Below are 20,188 nucleotides of genomic sequence, written 5' to 3'. Positions count from 1 at the left end.
TTCTGAATCGGATGGATCTCTATGCACATACTGTATGCAAATGGCAGGTTTTGCACATGTTTGCGCTGTCTCTGAAATTGGGGGTGTTGGGGTGGGAACTGGGGAGCTACAGTGCAATCACATAACTGCCGTCGGAGTGTAAAGGGCCAGTATCTAAAGCTCTGTGTGATTCTGAGTTGTGCGTACAGAGAAAGGGAAGCCTGTGTCTGATGTATCTCTTGGGGTTGGGTACAGGTAACCGGCATTTGGGATCCCGCCGGTCACCATATCGACGTAAGGATCCCGTGCTTTAGATTACCGGTGGGGGGGCGAGCGCAACGAAGCCCCTTGCGGGCACACAGTGGGCTCTGTGACTTGCTGCGCTCGCAACAGGTTCTATTCCCACTCGTGTATGTCCACGACACTCATAAAGTGGGAATAGAACCTGTTGCGAGCACAGCAAGCCAATAAGTCCCTGTTAGTTGGCATGCTATCGGGCTTTCAAGTGCTCGGGATCCCGGCATCGGTATAGTGAGCGGCGGTAGCATGACTACATCCCATCTCTTGTACATAGCATGGGGCTGGTGCAAGTGCCCATGCTAATGATGGTTACAGCGGCTGGTGTAAAATCAATGGGCAGCATGGTTTCTCGCTTGTAGATGCACGGACCCATGCATTAGCATAAGGTGGTAGATCTGGCTTAGCTGCCCCAATTACAGCCACTTAGCATGCGACTCAGAATCAACCCCGAACTGTACATAACGTCAGCACATTGACATATCTAAGCTAAGCATAAACATCTGAATCCACATTTAGACAGTTAAATAGACTTTAAGATGTACAGTGAACAGTTTTGCTTTTATTATAGTCATGTACAGAATACAAGCAAATAAATTTTCCAATGGACATAGACTTGAAAACTTATCCCAGTGCACAATTGTAAACACAAGGGATAGTTCATTGTTGTCAGGTCTCCAGCAGACTGCAGTCCTGCATGTACAGTAGGTACTCTGCTGTACAATAGAGATCATCCACAGATAAGAGTAATGAAACTTCTGATAACTTATTCTTCATGTTGATAACTGCTGATAATGCAGGAACAATGCTAAAATCTGTCTTGTTTACCAGAGCTTAAAATTTGTTGTATAACGAGTACATTTGTGCTTTTTTTTTTTTCCTTACATATTTCACATATTGGGCCTGATTCATGTTTGTAAGCAAAGCAAAAAAACATGTAACTTTGTGTCTGGAACAGAACTACTTTTGCATGCACTCCGCAAATGTTAGCCAGCTTTATTTTTATTCTGCACTTTATTGATGTGTCCGGTTACATTGTTAAATTGCGGTGTGTATAGCGAGTAGCGCCAGGGCTGGATTAAGCATTGGGGATGCCCGGGGCACTAAAGACAGGGGGACCCGATGGAAGGTGCGGGATGTAGATTAAATTGTGCATACCTCCTAACATGTCCCATTCCAGGAGGGACAAAATGCTCTCTACCTGGACTTCCCACTTAACATATGATTGGTGCCACCTGTGTTGAACTATTTAATTGAGAAGAAAGGTACTTCAACACAGGTGATTGCAATCATAAATTAAGAGGGAAGTCCATGCAGAGAGCATTTTGTCCCTCCTGGAATGGGTCACGGTGGGAGGTATAGATTGTGTGTATTAAATTTAAACCAATGGTGTATATTAGATTTAACTAATTGTTTAATAATGCCTGGGTACTGTTTATAGCTCCATCTAATTGAAAGACAACTATTTTATAAACTTTTCTTGTAGTGGAACAAAGACAACTTAACCTTAAAATACACATAGAAAAATAAATACATTTATCTTGTCACATGCAAGAATAGCAGCAGCCTATGTACTACTTACACACTGGGACAGAATTTAGGATGACTCCTTGTGTGTGTCTCTATCTCTAGACCCAAATGGTTTAGTTGCATAACAGTTTACACAGGACCCAGACACCCAGGCAGGGAGGAGAAGCTGGGATCCCTCCTGTGTCACTTACAGCTCTCTCCACCCTTCTATCTCTCCTCTGGTCAGAAAGCTCCGTTGGTAGCTCATGAAACATCATATTCCTGTGTCTCTACCTGCACTGCATACTGTTCTGCTCGCATTCTGGCTGCTGGCTCTGCTGCTGCTTAAGAGGGAAAGCTAGTGATGTCAGTGTGCTCTGGCTGGGGGGCCCCATGATAAAGGGGGGCCCGGGGTACAGTATACCCTGCATCCCCCCCTTAATCTGGCTATGAGTAGCGCGCATATGCAAGCTCCCGCTATCCATTATTTCCAATAGAGGAGCTTGCGGCTGCGAATAATCGCAACATACCGGGATGCATACGCTATGAAACGCTGCTGTACATGTACAAAGCAACAACATATCTGGACACATCTGTAGATTATAGTTTGAACACACCCCACCCGAATCCCAGAGCCCAACATGGTTTTGTCCCGTTGCTTGCTTTTTTGCTTTACTTAGAAATATGAATCAGGCCTACTTTCCAAAACTATGACATGGCATTTCTTGCTCTCTGTAGAGTAGACATGTGCCTATATATACCTATTCGGATGTGGGCATACAGCGTTAGTGTTTCTGAGCTGCTCTCTTACCTGCTAGCCACACCACTGTTCAATAGGAAATTCGCTTGCTGTGCCAGTCATGACATACAGCAGAATGTAATAATGTGTCCTCTCATCAGACTTTTCATATTTGTTAGTTGTGAATACACAATTTACTGTGTTCTGCTAAGCAGGGGCACAGCTTCCCAGTAAGACTACAGTTTTATACCGTAGTAAATGCACACTTAGAAGAAAATAAGAATGCTTAGAAAACTACACTTTGTTTATGATCAACGGAAAAAAACACTATTTAAAGGTCTAAAAAAAAGATACTATTTTTCGGTGTTTATGTAAGATATGATGTGACTTTTTTTCTTTTTTTTTTCAATTAAATAAATGTCATTCTGATAATACTTTTATAATACAATGCAGTTCTAATTGCAATTTCAAACTATATACCCCAATTTAATTGTATTAACTGTAGGCATTACAGATAGAACAGGAAGAAGACTATGCACTACGTTGCACCTAGTTGGCCCATTCTTCTTAATACCAGCAATATGCAAGCACATTGCAGTGGAGGAGACACGTTTGACAGATCATCTGACAACCACCTGCTCCCAGAAACCCTACTCCATCTCTGCTTTCATAGCCGATACTTTTGTGTTTGAGTCTTAACTTTAGAGTTAGTTTCAGTCAGTATTTTAGGTTCAGTCAGTATAAGAGATTTGCGTGGCAGCATGCAAGGCAGATCCTGCTGTTGTAGGCAGAGAATGAACTTCAGATCTTCATGTCAGGAAGTAACCTATACACAGAATATGTATTTCTTTAGCAAATGTATTAACTGCATTGTGCATTACGTTTGAGGTGCTATCCTGAAGATTTTGAAATAAATAAGTATTTGCCTAGGCGGGGATGTTTCTAGACAATTTGACTTCCAGTGCGAACAAAAAAATGTGCGTGCCCCAGGGAAAGGGTAGCGTGGTCTTGCTAAAATGGGCATGGTCTTGCAGGAAAAATACTGCTTTAACCATATTATGCCCCAAACAGTAAATCCACTAGCACCATATTATGACCCAAATTGTAATCCTTGCACTAAAGTATGCCCCACACAGTTATGCCCATTGCACCATACTTCATTTAGAAATATTCGCAATGCCCTTTAAAATTGGCACTGTACCTGGTCCTGCTCATTGTCAGGGGTTGTATGGTGCTGCTAGCCTGCTCCCTCCGCTGCTGCCACAGCCACATTCCTGGCACTGCTGTGCCGTTGCCTGCTGTGTCCTCCCTCTGGGCTTTGTCAAAATGTCCCTCCCAAAATGATCGCCACCTCCTCTAGTATCCATCAAAACTGTCTTCTCTCAGGTGGTGGCCATTTTGGGAGGGTCTTTTTCACAGTATTCTGTGCGGCTGGCTAGACCTCATAGAATACTGCACACAGAATCCGCGGGCTGGCCCGGTCCTAAACACGGCACTGTGACTAGTACAGATTTATAATCGTTCATATCTTTCCCCTATTTATATTATATTACAGGTCATCATTTAAAATTACTAGAATGTTGCTGAATCTGTCCCCTCTATCATCTGTATACAGATGTCAACAATACAGAGAGAAGGAACAGTATATAAGGCACATTACCAATGTAAGCGTGATGTGAACAAACATTAAATTAACCTGTAAAATGTTATTCAAATACTTTATTTTTCTTACCTTGTGATTATTACTTCACTTTTAACTTTGCATGTCTTTGTTTGAGATAACATTTCCTTTCTGAAAGTAAATGGCTGCATGTGTACAGCATCCCTAAGTGATGATATGATAGTGTTAGCTAAATGGCTACGCAGAGCATTCCAGAGTATATAATTTCTCAATAGCACTTTACCTGCAGGTAGAAAGACCTCATATACTTTTAGAATGTATGGAAAGTGAATTGACACAGCAATTGGCAGTGCCATCTTGTAGCAAAATGTGCCAAGAGTTTCAAAATATGGAAGTGATTCATAGACTGTATATACTGCAAAAAAAAAAAAAGAAAATTGTCATATTACTTAAACACAAGAAAATATATAGAAAGTCCTAAATATTCTAGTAAAAACTTATTTACATCCATTAACTTCTTTCCCCATAAAAGTGGCCAAATCATGTGTTCCATGTTCCAGATGCTTGATTTCCAGAATAACTAACTGATGCATTAATTTACACTTCTCCATGGTGTCGAGCTCCGAACAACTGACTTTGATCAGTGCCACCAGGGTAGAGTATTCCGGAACTGCTTGAAGCCAGAATATAGGAACAGTGTAGTGTACTCTCTACCTCTGTGTTAAATTTGCACTTTTATGTACTTGTTCTGTTTTTTGTTTTTTTAAATAGATTTTATTGCAAAGCTTCATACAAAACCATACAGAGTAAAGAGTACAGGACACAAAAATCCAGTAACAGGATTTAACCAACAATCTATGTGTGACTTGTATGCAGTGGCGGGCTGGCCTGGGGAGCAGAGTGCCATCTGCCCCCCATGCCAGTACACTTTCTCTAACGTCCTAGAGGATGCTGGGACTCCGTAAGGACCATGGGGAATAGACGGGCTCCGCAGGAGACATGGGCACTTTAAGAAAGACTTTAGACTCTGGGTGTGCACTGGCTCCTCCCTCTATGCCCCTCCTCCAGACCTCAGTTTTAGACTGTGCCCAGAGGAAGATGGGTGCACTGCAGGGAGCTCTCCTGAGTTTCCTGCTAAGAAAGCATTTTGTTAGGTTTTGTTCTCTTTTTCAGGGAGCTCTGCTGGCAACAGACTCCCTGCATCAAGGGACTGAGGAGAGAGGAGCAGACCTACTTAAATGATAGGCTCTGCTTCTCGGCTACTGGACACCATTAGCTCCAGAGGGAGTGGAACACAGGTTCGTCCTGGGCGTTCATCCCAGAGCCGCGCCGCCGTTCTCACAGAGCCGGAAGAAACGAAGAAAGAAGACTACTGAGGCGGCAGAAGCCCTCGGGTGCTTCACTGAGGTAACGCACAGCACTGCAGCTCTGCGTCATTGCTCCCATACACCTCACATACTCCGGTCACTGTAAGGGTGCAGGACGCAGGGGGGGCGCCCTGGGCAGCAATAGAATACCTCTCCTATGGCAAATGACTATATACATGTACAGGTGGGCACTGTACATGTATATAAAAGAGCCCCCGCCATATTTTATTAAGTTTGAGCGGGACAGAAGCCCGCCGCCGAGGGGGCGGGGCTTCTCCCTCTGCACTCACCAGCGCCATTTTCTCTCCACAGCACCGCTGAGAGGAAGCTCCCCGGACTCTCCCCTGCTTGACACACGGTGAAAGAGGGTTTTAAAGTAGAGGGGGGGCACATAATTGGCGATTATACATTACAGCAGCGCTACTGGGTAAACATTCTGTGTTTTTCTCCGGGGGCATATAGCGCTGGGGTGTGTGCTGGCATACTTTCTCTCTGTCTCTCCAAAGGGCCTAAAGGGGAACCTGTCTTCAGAAAAGAGCTTCCCTGTGTGTGTGGAGTGTGTCGGTACGCGTGTGTCGACATGTTTGACGACGAAGGCTCGACTACGGAGGAGGGGGAGTGCATGATTGCCAGGTCGCCGTCGGCAACGCCGACACCGGACTGGATGGATATGTGGAATGTCTTGAATGCTAATGTAAATTTATTGCATAAGAGATTAGACAAGACTGAGGCTAGGGATCAGTCAGGTAGTCAGACCATGCCTGTCCCAGTGGCACCGGGACCTTCTGGGTCTCAGAAACACACATTATCCCAGATCACTGACACAGATACCGACACGGATTCAGATTCCAGTGTCGACTATGAGGATGCAAAATTACAGCCAAAAGTGGCTAAAGGTATTCGTTACATATTACTGAGGAACCCCCTGTCCCTGACACGAGGGTATACATGTATAAAGAGAAAAAGCCTGAGATCACCTTTCCATCCTCATTTGAGCTAAGCGAATTGTGCGAAAAGGCTTGGGAATCTCCATACAGGAGACTACAAGTTCCCAAAAGGATTCTAATGGCGTATCCCTTCCCACAAAAGGACAGGATACGATGGGAATCTTCGCCTAAAGTAGACAAGGCGTTGACACGCTTATCCAAGAAGGTGGCACTGCCTTCCCAGGATACTGCTACCCTCAAGGATCCTGCGGATCGTAAGCATGAAGTTACCATGAAGTACATTTACACACATTCTGGTACTATTGTTAGGCCGGCTATGGCATCGGCCTGGGTTTGTAGTGCTGTCGCAGCATGGACAGATTCCTTGTCTACGGAGATTGAGACCCTAGATAAGGATACCATTCTAATGACCCTAGAGCATATCAAGGATGCTGCGTTATATATGAGGGATGCTCAAAGAGACATTTGTTTACTAAGCTCCAGAATAAATGCTATGTCTATTTCTGCTAGGCGACTCATGTGGACCCGACAGTGGACGGGGGATGCCGACTCAAAGCGGCATATGGAGTCGTTGCCTTACAAGGGGGAAGAGTTGTTTGGAGAAGGCCTCTCGGACCTTGTCTCTACTGCTACGGCTGGTAAATCAAATTTTTTACCTTATGTTTCCCCAAAACATACTAAGAAGGCACCTCATTACCAAATGCAGTCTTTTCGTTCAAATAAAAGCAAAATGGTACGGGGATCGTCCTTTCTTGCCAGAGGTAAAGGCAAGGGGAAAAAGCTGCACACAGCTAGTTCCCAGGAGCAGAAGTCCCCCCCCCCTACGTCTGCAAAATCCACCGCATGACGCTGGGGCTTCCCTGGGGGGGCCAGATCAAGTGGGGGCACATCTTCGATTTTTCAGCCACGTCTGGGTTCACTCACAGGTGGATCCCTCGGCAATAGAGATTGTTTCTCAGGGATACAGGCTGGAATTCGAAGAGATGCCTCCTCGACGATTTTTCAAATCGGCTCTGCCAGCTTCTCCGTCAGAAACGGAGTTAGTGTTAACTGCAATTCAAAAATTGTACCTGCAACAGGTGATAGACAAGGTTCCTCTTCTCCAGCAAGGAAAGGGGTATTACTCAACCCTGTTTGTGGTTCCGAAACCGGACGGTTCGGTCAGACCCATTTTGAATCTGAAATCCCTGAACCTGTACTTGAAAAAGTTCAAGATGGAATCGCTCAGAGCGGTCATCGCCAGCCTGGAGGGGGGGATTGGATGGTTTCCCTGGACATAAAGGATGCTTACCTTCATGTTCCGATTTTTCTTCCTCACCAGGTGTTCCTGAGATTTGCGGTACAGGACTGTCATTACCAATTTCAGACGTTGCCGTTTGGGCTTTCCACGGCCCCGAGAATTTTCACCAAGGTAATGGCGGAAATGATGGTGCTCCTGCGCAAGCAGGGTGTCACAATTATCCCATACTTGGACGATCTCCTCATAAAGGCGAGATCTCGAGAGAAGTTACTGGACAGCGTGTCACTGTCAGTGAGGACGTTGCAACAGCACGGCTGGATTCTCAATATTCCGAAGTCCCAGCTGGTTCCTACAACGCGTCTGACCTTTTTGGGCCTGATTCTGGACACAGAACAGAAAAAGGTTTTTCTTCCGATGGAAAAGGCTCAGGAGCTCATAGCTCTGGTCAGGAACCTATTAAAGCCAAAAAAGGTTTCAGTGCTTCACTGCACCCGTGTCCTGGGGAAGATGGTGGCTTCGTACGAGGCCATCCCCTTCGGCAGGTTCTATGCGAGGACTTTTCAATGGGACCTACTGGACAAATGGTCCGGGTCTCATTTACAAATGCATCAAAGGATCACCCTGTCTCCCAGAGCCAGGATATCTCTCCTGTGGTGGCTGCACAGTGCTCACCTCCTGGAAGGCCGCAGGTTCGGCATTCAGGACTGGATCCTGGTGACCACGGACGCGAGCCTCCGAGGTTGGGGAGCAGTCACACAGGGAAGAAATTTCCAAGGACTTTGGTCAAGTCAAGAGACTTGTCTTCACATCAACATCCTGGAACTAAGGGCCATATGCAACGCCCTACGTCAAGCGGAGATCTTACTTCGCAATCGACCAGTTCTGATCCAGTCAGACAACATCACCGTAGTAGCTCATGTAAACCACCAAGGCGGCACAAGGAGCAGAGTGGCGGAAGCAATGGCGGAAGCCACCAGAATTCTTCGCTGGGTGGAGAATCATGTAAGCGCTCTGTCAGCAGTGTTCATTCCGGGAGTGGACAACTGGGAAGCAGACTTCCTCAGCAGACACGAGCTGCATCCGGGAGAGTGGGGACTTCATCAGGAAGTCTTCGCGCACATTGCAAGTCGGTGGGGACTACCCCAAATAGACATGATGGCATCACGTCTCAACAAAAAGCTACAAAGGTATTGCGCCAGGTCAAGAGACCCTCAGGCGGTAGCTGTGGACACCCTAGTGACACCGTGGGTGTTCCAGTCGGTATGTGTTTCCTCCTCTTCCTCTCATACCCAAGGTGTTGAGGATAATAAGAAGAGGAGTGAGAACAATTCTCATTGTTCCAGATTGGCCACGAAGGACCTGGTATCCGGATCTGCAATTCCGGATGAAGTAATTTCTACGCTAATAAAGGCTAGGAAGGACGTGACGTCTAAACATTATCACCTAATATGGCGAAAATATGTTTCTTGGTGTGAGGCCAGGAATGCTCCTACGGAAGAATTCCAGCTAGGCCGTTTTCTTCACTTCCTACAAACTGGAGTGAATTTGGGCCTAAAATTAGGCTCCATTAAAGTTCAGATTTCGGCCTTATCCATTTTCTTTCAAAAAGAATCCTCTTTACCTGAAGTACAGACTTTTGTGAAGGGAGTACTGCATATTCAGCCTCCTTTTGTACCTCCGGTGGCGCCTTGGGACCTTAACGTGGTGTTAAGTTTCCTTAAGTCACATTGGTTTGAACCACTTAAAACAGTGGAGTTGAAATATCTCACTTGGAAGGTGGTCATGTTGTTAGCCTTGGCTTCGGCTAGGCGAGTTTCGGAATTGGCGGCTTTATCACATAAAAGTCCCTATCTGGTTTTCCATATGGATAGAGCGGAGTTGCGGACCCGTCCTCAATTCCTACCTAAGGTGGTCTCATCCTTTCATATGAACCAACCTATTGTCGTGCCTGTGGCTACACGTGACTTGGAGGATTCCGAGTCCCTTGATGTGGTCAGGGCTTTGAAAATTTACGTGGCCAGAACGGCTAGGATCAGAAAAACAGAAGCACTGTTTGTCCTGTATGCAGCCAACAAGGTTGGCGGCCCTGCTTCAAAGCAGACTATTGCTCGCTGGATCTGTGACACGATTCAGCAGGCGCATTCTACGGCAGGATTGCCGTTACCGAAATCGGTTAAGGCCCATTCCACTAGGAAGGTGGGCTCGTCTTGGGCGGCTGCCCGAGGGGTCTCGGCACTACAGCTGTGCCGAGCTGCTACTTGGTCGGGGTCAAACACTTTTGCAAAGTTCTATAAGTTTGATACCCTGGCTGAGGAGGACCTCCTGTTTGCTCAATCGGTGCTGCAGAGTCATGCGCACTCTCCCGCCCTTTTGGGAGCTTTGGTATAATCCCCTGGTCCTTACAGAGTCCCAGCATCCTCTAGGACGTTAGAGAAAATAAGATTTTACACTTACCGGTAAATCTATTTCTCGTAGTCCGTAGAGGATGCTGGGCGCCCGTCCCAAGTGCGGACTTCTTCTGCAAGACTTGTATATAGTTATTGCTTACATAAGGGTTATATTATAGTTCATCGGTTTGGACCGAGACTATGTTGTTTGTTCATACTGTTAACTGGGTAGTTTATCACAAGTTATACAGTGTGATTGGTGTGCCTGGTATGAATCTTGCCCTTGGATTAACAAAAATTCTTTCCTCGTACTGTCCATCTCCTCTGGGCACAGTTTCTCTAACTGAGGTCTGGAGGAGGGGCATAGAGGGAGGAGCCAGGGCACACCCAGAGTCTAAAGTCTTTCTTAAAGTGCCCATGTCTCCTGCGGAGCCCGTCTATTCCCCATGGTCCTTACGGAGTCCCAGCATCCTCTACGGACTACGAGAAATAGATTTACTGGTAAGTGTAAAATCTTATTTTTAGTAGTACAGGGCTGTCTGCAGCCGCACTGTGCTCATCTGTGACTGGCTGCAGGAGGCTGGCCACTACCAACTACCACAAGCAAACGTATGGGTAACGGTAGCATAGCTTCCTGCCATGCCCACAAATTTATCTTTGCCTGCTCCCTGTGTAGTTATGGGTATCGCTCACAGCTACCTCCGCCAGCTCCTTCAGCTGTACTGTATGGGTAGCAGGCTACCATACGCTATGCCGCAGCAGTTTCACATCACGGGCCAAGCTGTAAATGGATACTGTGTGTGTGTGTGTGTGTGTGTGTGTGTGTGTGTGTGTGTGTGTGTGTAAAATAAATATATATATATATATATATTCAGAGGCTGCACTCTGCAAAATAAATGTAGACCAGACTACTGCTTGTGCATCAGTAGTCTGGTCTACGTTTATTTTACCAAGTGCTGCCTCAGAATATATGTATATTGAACCTCAGCGCAGGGGTATCCAGGAAGGCAACGGGATCTTTACCTACATTGCATTGTGAGTGCTGCCCATTGAGAAATCTATATATATATATATATATATATACGTATATAGCTAGTATGTATGTGTGTGTGTGTGTGTGTGTATATATATATATATATATATATATATATATACACACACGTATATAGCCATCGGGTCTGGGGTCTTGTACTCCCAAAACAAGTTAATTTGCTCAGTTACATACCTCCAAATAAAGCGCCACTCCAAGCATATAATAAAATACTCTGGTATCTCTTGTTCTGTCCTTCATAAATATGCACAGCTGCATACAACAATCTTATATGTCGTCTGCAGGAATACACAATTCTGCATACATATTATATTATTTTCACGATTTGTCGTCCTAATATGACAGATGGTAACATTGTGTTCTAATGTGTACCCAGCATTACACTGCAGTGCACCTGGCACATAGCACGGTAGTAGCTGCTGAACATGGCTAATCCCGTACATTCATGTGCAAGAAATGGGGTGTTCACTTAAACAATTGTATAGCTTCCATGCAGTTTACACGAAAGCTATCTCTGGATTAAAAACTGGTTATTACTACTATTTTTTGTGCAGTTTTCTTGTACTTCATTGACCCAATATGCACACACTTGGGCAAGCTTTTAAACTCGTATCCTGTACTACCCGCTCTCCACACACACATACACCACTGTCAGCGGCTGAGATATGTGCCACATGTTGGCATTCCGGCTGATGCCTTACAGAACTGTTGTGACATGCAGTTCCGCATCTGCTTTGTGTGTGGATCAGGGTTCCATATTGGACTAATACAGCAGATCCCTTGATAAAGTGATTTCTGCTTTTCCCACTTGCAATATCTTTGCTAAGTTAGTTACTTCAAGTGTGGCCTGTGTGGTAAACTGTGGACTAGGGGCACTATAATGGGGCATAATGTGTGCTAGGGGCACTACAATAAGGTATAATGTGTATCAGCAGGCACTACAGTGTGGCATAATGTGTTTCAGGGGATGCTACAATGTGGCATAATACGTACCAGGAGTATTAAAATGTGGCATACTAAATAACAAGGGCACTACAATGTGGCACAGTGTATAAGGGGCATAATGATGTGGCATAGTGTGTATTGGGGCAATACAATGTGGTATAAGGGACATAACGATATGGCATAATGTGTATAGAGGGCACTATAATGGGGCATAATATGCATCAGGCAGTACTAAAAAAAAAGTTGATGGTGATTATTTTAACATCCTCAGTGTGCTGAGAGTTCAAAATCTCTGGTGTAAGGAAAGGAGAAACTTTTTGGTGTCGGTAGGATGGTTGTATGTGCTTATCATTGGTACTTTGTTTTGCTTTTGGAAGGTGATCTGAATAGAAATTGAAGCAGTTTGTTCATCCAGTGTTATAGGCTGCGGTAAAAAGATTTGTGATGACCAAACTGTTTTGTTTTTTTCAACACTGAATGGTGATTTAAAAAAAAAAATTTACCTACTAAAATATGGATTAGCAGACACTGGAAACACTGAAAGGGCCATGGGAGCTGTGAGATGGACAGTGAAGGAGAGGGGAGAACTGTGACATTAAAGGGAGTGAGGAATTTTCTGAGGTGGACCATACAGAGGGTGTACTGTAAGGTTGTGAGTGCTGTGTGGGGGGTGGGCAGTAAAGGGGTCATTGTGCTGTGGGAGGCAGCGTATCAGCTGTGACGGGGTCAGTGAATGGAGAATGAATGTTGTCAGGGGGGTCAGTGAGTGCACTGAGGTGGACAGTGAGTGTTGTTAGGGGTCAGTGTGTGCTGTAGGGGTCAATGAGTGAGATGTGAGCGGGTCACTGAATTCTGTGAGGTCAGTATGTGTGGCGATGGCCTCAATGTGGGACAGGGAATGCGGTCAGGATCCTGACAGTAAGTACTGGATTAGGTTTAGCACTAGGGACAGGGTTAGGATTAGGCTGTGGTGGTGGTGGGGAGTGTTAGGGGGTAGGATGCGGAGGTGGTGGGTGTTAGAGGTAGGCTGCGGAGGTGGTGTTGAAGGGTGTTAGGGTTAGGCTGCGGGAGGGGTGGGTTAGGGGTACGGTTAAAATACTTACCGGGATCTGTCAGGATTATGAACGTCGGAATGCCGCTATCGACATTCTGACTGTCTGGATACTAACCGCTGGGTGCCATGCCGCGGCCGCCGTACTTGCCTCTCCGGGGGCGCTGGATCTCCGGGCGGCCGTCCTCACTGGCGGTCTCCGGCACCCGGCGCTCCGTCCGGCGCTCGTAGTATGGACGTCGCGGGTGCGCCCGGCGTTCACTGGGGGACAGGTGACGTCATCAAGCGCTTCCCCAATCAGACGCTGGCGGGAAGTTCAAATTCAGACGCCGGGCAGAGCTCCGGCACCTGAGTATCATCTTTACTGCTATTGTAGTTGTGACCTCCAGAGCTCCCGTATCCCTGTGGCTTCCAGACGAACCTCTGTGCCTCCGAGCACTTCAGCGCTTCCAGACGAACCTCTGTGCCTCCAAGTACCTCTGTGCCTCCGAGCAGTTCAGCGCTTCCAGACGAACCTCTGTGCCTCCAAGTACCTCTGTGCCTCCGAGCACTTCAGCGCTTCCAGACGAACCTCCGTGCCTCCAAGCACCTCAGTGCCTCCAAGCACCTCAGTGCCTCCAAGCACCTCAGTACCTCCGAGCACCTCAGTGCCTACAAGCAGTGCCTCCAAGCACCTCAGTGCCTACAAGCACTTCTGCACCTACAAGCACCTCAATGCCTCCAGGCACTTCTGCGCCTACAAGCACCTCAGTGCCTCCAGGCACTTAGGCACCTCAGTGCCTCCAGGCACTTCTGCACCTATAAGCACCTCAGTGCCTCCAAGCACCTCAGTGCCTCCAAACACCTCAGAGCCTCCAAACACCCAGTGCTCACAAGCGTAGTTGGTGTCCCCAGCATCCAGTACTTTCTCATTTATTCCTCAGCACCTTTTCAAGTTCTGTCTTTCAGGAGACCTCCAGCAAAGTACCTCCTGTCTGCCGACCAGATCCTGCATGAGGAAAACCTATATTCGGCCATCTCTGCTGCGGTCCAGCGGCGGTTCCTCTTCCCGGTCACCGGAAGAAACCCCGAGTCCACAACACTCCCAAACCAGGTCAGTGATAGTATACTCAGGCCACATGGACCCGGGGGATCGGAACACAGAGTCGAGCGCCATCCAAAGCTTGGCTTCCCGAGTTCAGACTCAGGAGGCGACACAGGGCCAGGTGATGCAATATCTCCAGGAATTTTCCGGCCGATTGGATCAAATTCAAGCATCCTTAGCTTCCGTAATTCCGGTTTCAGTTCCCGTAACTGCTCCAGTTGCCGTTTCCAGTAACGTCCAACCTCCGGCCGGTACCAGGTCACGCATTCAGATTCCTACTCCTTCCCGCTATAATGGAAATCCAAAGAATTGCCGTGGTTTTCTAAACCAGTGTGAGGTGCACTTCGAGCTTCTCTCTCATAATTTCCCTACGGATCGGTCTAAGGTGGCGTATATTGTTTCCCTGCTCGAGGGGTCAGCGTTGGATTGGGTGTCTCCGTTATGGGAACGATCTGATCCCGTGGTTTCCAACTACACCAATTTCATCACGTCCTTTCGAAGAATCTTCGACGAGCCTGGCAGAATGACCACTGCTTCTTCTGACTTGCTCCGTGTTCGTCAGGGCTCCCGCTCCGTGGGTCAGTACATGGTTCATTTCCAGACCATTGCCTCTGAACTTCGCTGGAATAATGACGCCCTGAGGGCTGCCTTCTGGAACGGTCTCTCCGACCGGCTGAAAGATGAGTTGGTCACTAGGGATCTGCCGGATCCATTAGAAGAGTTGATCTCCCTCTGCGTCAAGGTGGATCTTCGGATGCAGGAGTGTGGAGGAGAACGTAGTCATTCAGATCGTTCCAGGTTCCGGCATCCTCCTCCCAGGCCGGCGGCTGTGCCCAGTTCGGACGAACCCATGCAAATTAACCGGTCCCGACTGTCTCCGGAGGAACGACAGCGTCGTCGTGAGGGTAAACTGTGCCTTTACTGTGGAGTCACAGATCATTTCCTCAAGTTTTGTAAATCCCGTCCGGGAAACGGGCAGGCCTAGCTTGTTCCGGAGGAGTCAAGTTGGGGGTCACGACTAAATCTTCTCCGATTTTGGATTGTTTGCTTCCTGTGTCTTTAATCACCAAGTCAGTCTCCAAGTCGTGTGAGGCCCTGTTGGATTCCGGAGCTGCGGGGAACTTTGTTTCTTCTTCCTGTGTCCAAAGCATGGATTTAAAGGTACGGCCTATCGAGCGGCCTATTTCGTTGATGGCTATCAATGGTACTAGAATATCCAAGGGTCTCATAACGTGGCGCACGGAGCCAGTTAAGCTGCAGATCGGAGCTCTACATCAAGAATGTCTGGAATTCTTGGTGATTCCGGAAATGCATCATGATCTGGTCCTCGGAATGCCTTGGCTCAAAATTCATAATCCCCACATTGACTGGAAGTCTTCTCAAATTCTGTCTTGGAGTTCTTTTTGTCACGCTAACTGTCTCACTTCCGTTTGTCCGCTCCGTGTCTCTTCTAAGTCGGATGAAGAGCATATTCCGGAGGCGTATCAAGGGTTCAAGGATGTGTTTTCGGAACAGGCGGCTGACCAGTTACCACCTCATAGGCCTTGGGACTGCCCTATTGACCTTATCCCAGGGAAGATGCCGCCCCGTGGCCGCACATATCCTTTGTCACTTCCTGAGACTCAAGCTATGTCGGACTATATTAAGTCCAATCTGCTCAAGGGATTAATTCGCCCCTCTTCCTCCCCTGCTGGAGCGGGCTTCTTTTTAGTGAAAAAGAAGGACGGGGGGTTGAGACCATGTATTGACTACCGCGGGCTAAACGATATCACCATCAAGAATAAATACCCCTTGCCACTAATCACAGAGTTATTTGATAGGGTTCGTGGCGCCCGCGTTTTCTCCAAGCTCGATTTGAGTGGAGCCTATAATCTTATACGCATCCGAGAAGGGGATGAATGGAAGACCGCCTTCAATACCCGGGATGGGCATTACGAATACCTGGTGATGCCGTTTGGCCTTAGTAATGCTCCTGCCGTCTTCCAGGGATTCATCAACGAAATCTTCCGAGACATGTTATATCGAAGTGTTGTGGTATATTTAGACGACATATTGATTTTTTCCAAAGACCTTGTTGAACACAGGACTCAAGTAAAGAGGTGCTCCACCGTTTACGAAAGAATCGTCTCTATGCTAAGTTCTCTAAATGTACCTTCAATTCCGTTCCTCGGTTATATCATCTCGGCGACGGAGCTTCGCATGGATCCGGAGAAGCTCTCTGCCATTCGTGACTGGACTCAGCCTCTCTCTTTGAAAGCAATACAAAGATTCCTGGGCTTTGCGAATTACTACAGGAAATTCGTTAGGCGTTTCTCCACCATTGTTGCACCCATTACTGCCTTGACGAGAAAGGGCTCCAACCCGGGTTTGTGGCCTCCCGAAGCCATAGAGGCTTTTTCCCACTTGAAATCAGCTTTCATGTCCGCTCCAGTACTTCAACAACCAAATTTCGAAGAACCTTTCTTCCTAGAAGTTGACGCATCCTCGGTCGGAGTTGGGGCCGTTCTCTCTCAGTACTCCTCAGATAAGAAATTACATCCGTGTGGCTTCCACCAGGAACTTTTGGCAATTAAATCTGCCTTGGAAGAGTGGAGATATCTCTTAGAAGGGGCCAAACATGTGATTACCATTTACACTGATCACAAAAAATTGTTGTATATCAAAACCGCACAGTGCTTGAATCCTCGCCAAGCTAGATGGGCACTCTTCTTCACTCTATTTTCTTTTGTTATCAAGTACCGGGCCGGGACTTTCAATACTAAAGCGGATGCGCTGTCCCGTTCACAAACTCCCACAGACGAAGATGATTCTTTCGAGCGGAGTTTAATTCTGAATCCAATCTCTGTCTCCGCTGCCTCAACTACTCCAGGTCCTCTCCCTGGAAGAATGTCCATACCAGCTAAATTCCGGCCGAGAATACTACAGTGGGCCCATATCTCCAAGTTTTCCGGTCATCCCGGCGCCCAGAAGATGTACAAGTTTCTGCAAAGATCTTACTGGGGGGACACCATCAGGAAGGATGTACAGGATTACGTTAGTTCTTGCCCACAGTGTACACAGCATAAATCTCCTCGCCTGCCTCCTGCTGGGTTGTTTCGTCCTTTGCCTATTCCTATGAAACCCTGGACTCACATTTCCATGGACTTCATCACTGACTTGCCCTGTTCCAAAGGTTGCAACACCGTCTGGGTGATTGTCGACCGCTTTTCGAAGATGGTGCACTTCGTTCCATTGACGGGTCTGCCGACAGCTCCTAAATTAGCTCTATTATTCGTCCGAGAACATTTTCGGTTGCATGGGTTGCCTCAGGAAATAGTCTCTGATCGAGGGGTACAGTTCACCGCAAGGTTTTGGAAAGCTCTCTGCTCGGCCTTACAGATTAAACTTAAGTTTTCGTCCGCTTATCATCCCCAAACGAATGGACAAACGGAACGAGTCAATCAAGATCTAGAGACTTTCCTCCGCCTTTATCTCTCCCCTTCACAGGACAACTGGGTGGAGTTGCTGCCTTGGGCGGAGTTTGCCCATAACCATTCATTTCATTCTTCCACTGGTGAGTCTCCGTTCTTCGTCAACTTATGGGTTCCACCCACGAGTTCCGGAATTACCAAGTCTTTCGACAGAAGAGGTTCCAGCTGTAACGTCCACTCTACTACACTTCAGACAAATTTGGAGTAAGATTCATGCTAGTCTTAAAAAGGTTTCTGCCCGATACAAGTTCTTCGCAGATAAGAAACGGTGAGCCGCTCCTCAATACAAGGTTGGAGATAGGGTATGGCTTTCCACACGTAATCTCCGGTTAAAGGTGCCCACTATGAAGTTCGCTCCAAGATTCATCGGTCCTTATCCTGTGCTACAAGTCCTAAATCCTGTGGTCTGTAGGTTGGGTTTGCCTTCTCACCTACGTATACCAAATGCCTTCCATGTTTCTCTTCTTCATCCTCTCGTCCTTAATCGTTTTCATTCAAAGTCCTCTAGCCCCACCTCAGTGGAAGCTGAAACCGGAACAGACTTCGAGATCAAAACTATTCTGGACTCTCGTTACCTTCACAAGAATCTGCAATATCTGGTGGAATGGAAAGGGTATGGTCCTGAGGAGAGAAGTTGGATAAAGGCTTCTGAGGTCTCTGCTCCTCGACTAATCCGGATTTTCGTTCTAGACACCCTACGAAACCAGGAAAGTGTCCAGGGGCCACTCCTAGAGGAGGGGGTACTGTCATGCCGCGGCCGCCGTACTTGCCTCTCTGGGGGCGCTGGATCTCCGGGCGGCCGTCCTCACTGGCAGTCTCCGGCACCCGGCGCTCCGTCCGGCGCTCGTAGTATGGACGTCGCGGGTGCGCCTGGCGTTCCCTGGGGGACAGGTGACGTCATCAAGCGCTTCCCCAATCAGACGCTGGCGGGAAGTTCAAATTCAGACGCCGGGCAGAGCTCCGGCGCCTGAGTATCATCTTTACTGCTATTGTAGTTGTGATCTCCAGAGCTCTCGTATCCCCGTGGCTTCCAGCGCTTCCAGGCGAACCTCTGTGCCTCCGAGCACTTCAGCGCTTCCAGACAAACCTCTGTGCCTCCAAGTACCTCAGTGCCTCCGAGCACTTCAGCGCTTCCAGACGAACCTCTGTGCCTCCAAGTACCTCTGTGCCTCCGAGCACTTCAGCGCTTCCAGACGAACCTCCGTGCCTACAAGCACCTCAGTACCTCCAAGCACCTCAGTGCCTCCAAGCACCTCCGTGCCTACAAGCACCTCAGTACCGCCAAGCACCTCAGTGCCTACAAGCACCTCAGTGCCTCCAAGCACTTCTGCGCCTACAAGCACCTCAGTGCTTCCAGGCACTTCTGCACCTACAAGCACCTCAGTGCCTCCAAGCACTTCTGCGCCTACAAGCACCTCAGTGCCTCCAAGCACCTCAGTGCCTCCAGGCACTTCTGAACCTACAGGCACCTCAGTGCCTCCAAGCACCTCAGTGCCTCCAGGCACTTCTGCACCTATAAGCACCTCAGTACCTCCAAGCACCTCTGTGCCACCAAGCACCACTGTGCCTCCAAGCACTTCTGTGCCTGCAAGCACCTCAGTGCCTCTAAACACCTCAGAGCCTCCAAACACCCAGTGCTCACAAGCGTAGTTGGTGTCCCCAGCATCCAGTACTTTCTCATTTATTCCTCAGCACCTTTTCAAGTTCTGTCTTTCAGGAGACCTCCAGCATCCACACGTACCTCCTGTCTGCCGACCAGATCCTGCATGAGGAAAACCTATATTCGGCCATCTCTGCTGCGGTCCAGCGGCGGTTCCTCTTCCCGGTCACCGGAAGAAACCCCGAGTCCACAACACTCCCAAACCAGGTCAGTGATACTGGGATTATAATACCATCCTGAGAGACAGCTATAGAGTGAGCAGTCAGGGATATACAGTGCATCCGGAAAGTATTTGCTTCACTTTTTCCACATTTTGTTATGTTACATCCTTATTCCAAAATAGAATAAATTAATTTTTTCGCTCAAAATCCTACACACAATGCCCCATAATGACAACGTGAAAAAAAGTTTTTTTGAGATTTTGTGCAAATTTATTAAAAATAAAAAACTAAGAAATCACATGTACATAAGTATTCACAGCCTTTGCCGTGAAGCTCAAAATTGAGCTTAGGTGCATCCTGTTTTCACTGATCATCCTTGAGATGTTCCTACCGCTTAATTGGAGTCCACCTGTAGTAAATTCAGTTGATTGGACATGATTTGGAAAGGCACACACCTGTCTATATAAGGTCCCACACTTGACAGTGCATGTTTGAGCACAAACCAAGCATGAAGTCAAAGGAATTGTCTGTAGACCTCCGAGACAGGATTGTCTCGAGGCACAAATCTGAGGAAAGGTACTGAAAAATATCTGCTGCTTTGAAGGTCCTAATGAGCACAGTGGCCTCCATCATCCATAAATGGAAGAAGTTCGGAACCACCAGGACTCTTCCTAGAGCTG

General features: G+C 47.5%; 1 protein-coding gene across 8 annotated transcripts in view; it reads right to left on the bottom strand.

Annotated features, from left to right (window-relative positions):
• Nucleotides 1-818: 818 nt before the first annotated feature.
• HACD4 (3-hydroxyacyl-CoA dehydratase 4) overlaps nt 819-20,188 on the bottom strand; it is a 78,371-nt gene continuing 59,001 nt past the window's right edge. For 5 of the 8 annotated variants that reach the window (XM_063914156.1, XM_063914157.1, XM_063914159.1 and 2 more), the window contains exons 6-8: nt 4,429-4,560; nt 4,257-4,349; nt 819-3,350 (exon numbers count right to left, since the gene is read on the bottom strand). In XM_063914156.1, the coding sequence (XP_063770226.1) occupies nt 4,267-4,349; nt 4,429-4,560 (215 nt within the window). In that variant the 3' untranslated portion in view covers nt 819-3,350; nt 4,257-4,266. The remainder of the gene's footprint in view (nt 3,351-4,256; nt 4,350-4,428; nt 4,561-20,188) is intronic. The other 3 variants (XM_063914155.1, XM_063914154.1, XM_063914153.1) reach the window with 3 other exon arrangements.

Source organism: Pseudophryne corroboree, chromosome 1 (genome assembly GCF_028390025.1).
Source record: "Pseudophryne corroboree isolate aPseCor3 chromosome 1, aPseCor3.hap2, whole genome shotgun sequence".
NCBI lineage: Eukaryota > Metazoa > Chordata > Amphibia > Anura > Myobatrachidae > Pseudophryne > Pseudophryne corroboree.
The sequence above is the reverse complement of the archived record's forward strand: the minus strand, read 5'-3'. Positions and strand labels throughout refer to the sequence as shown.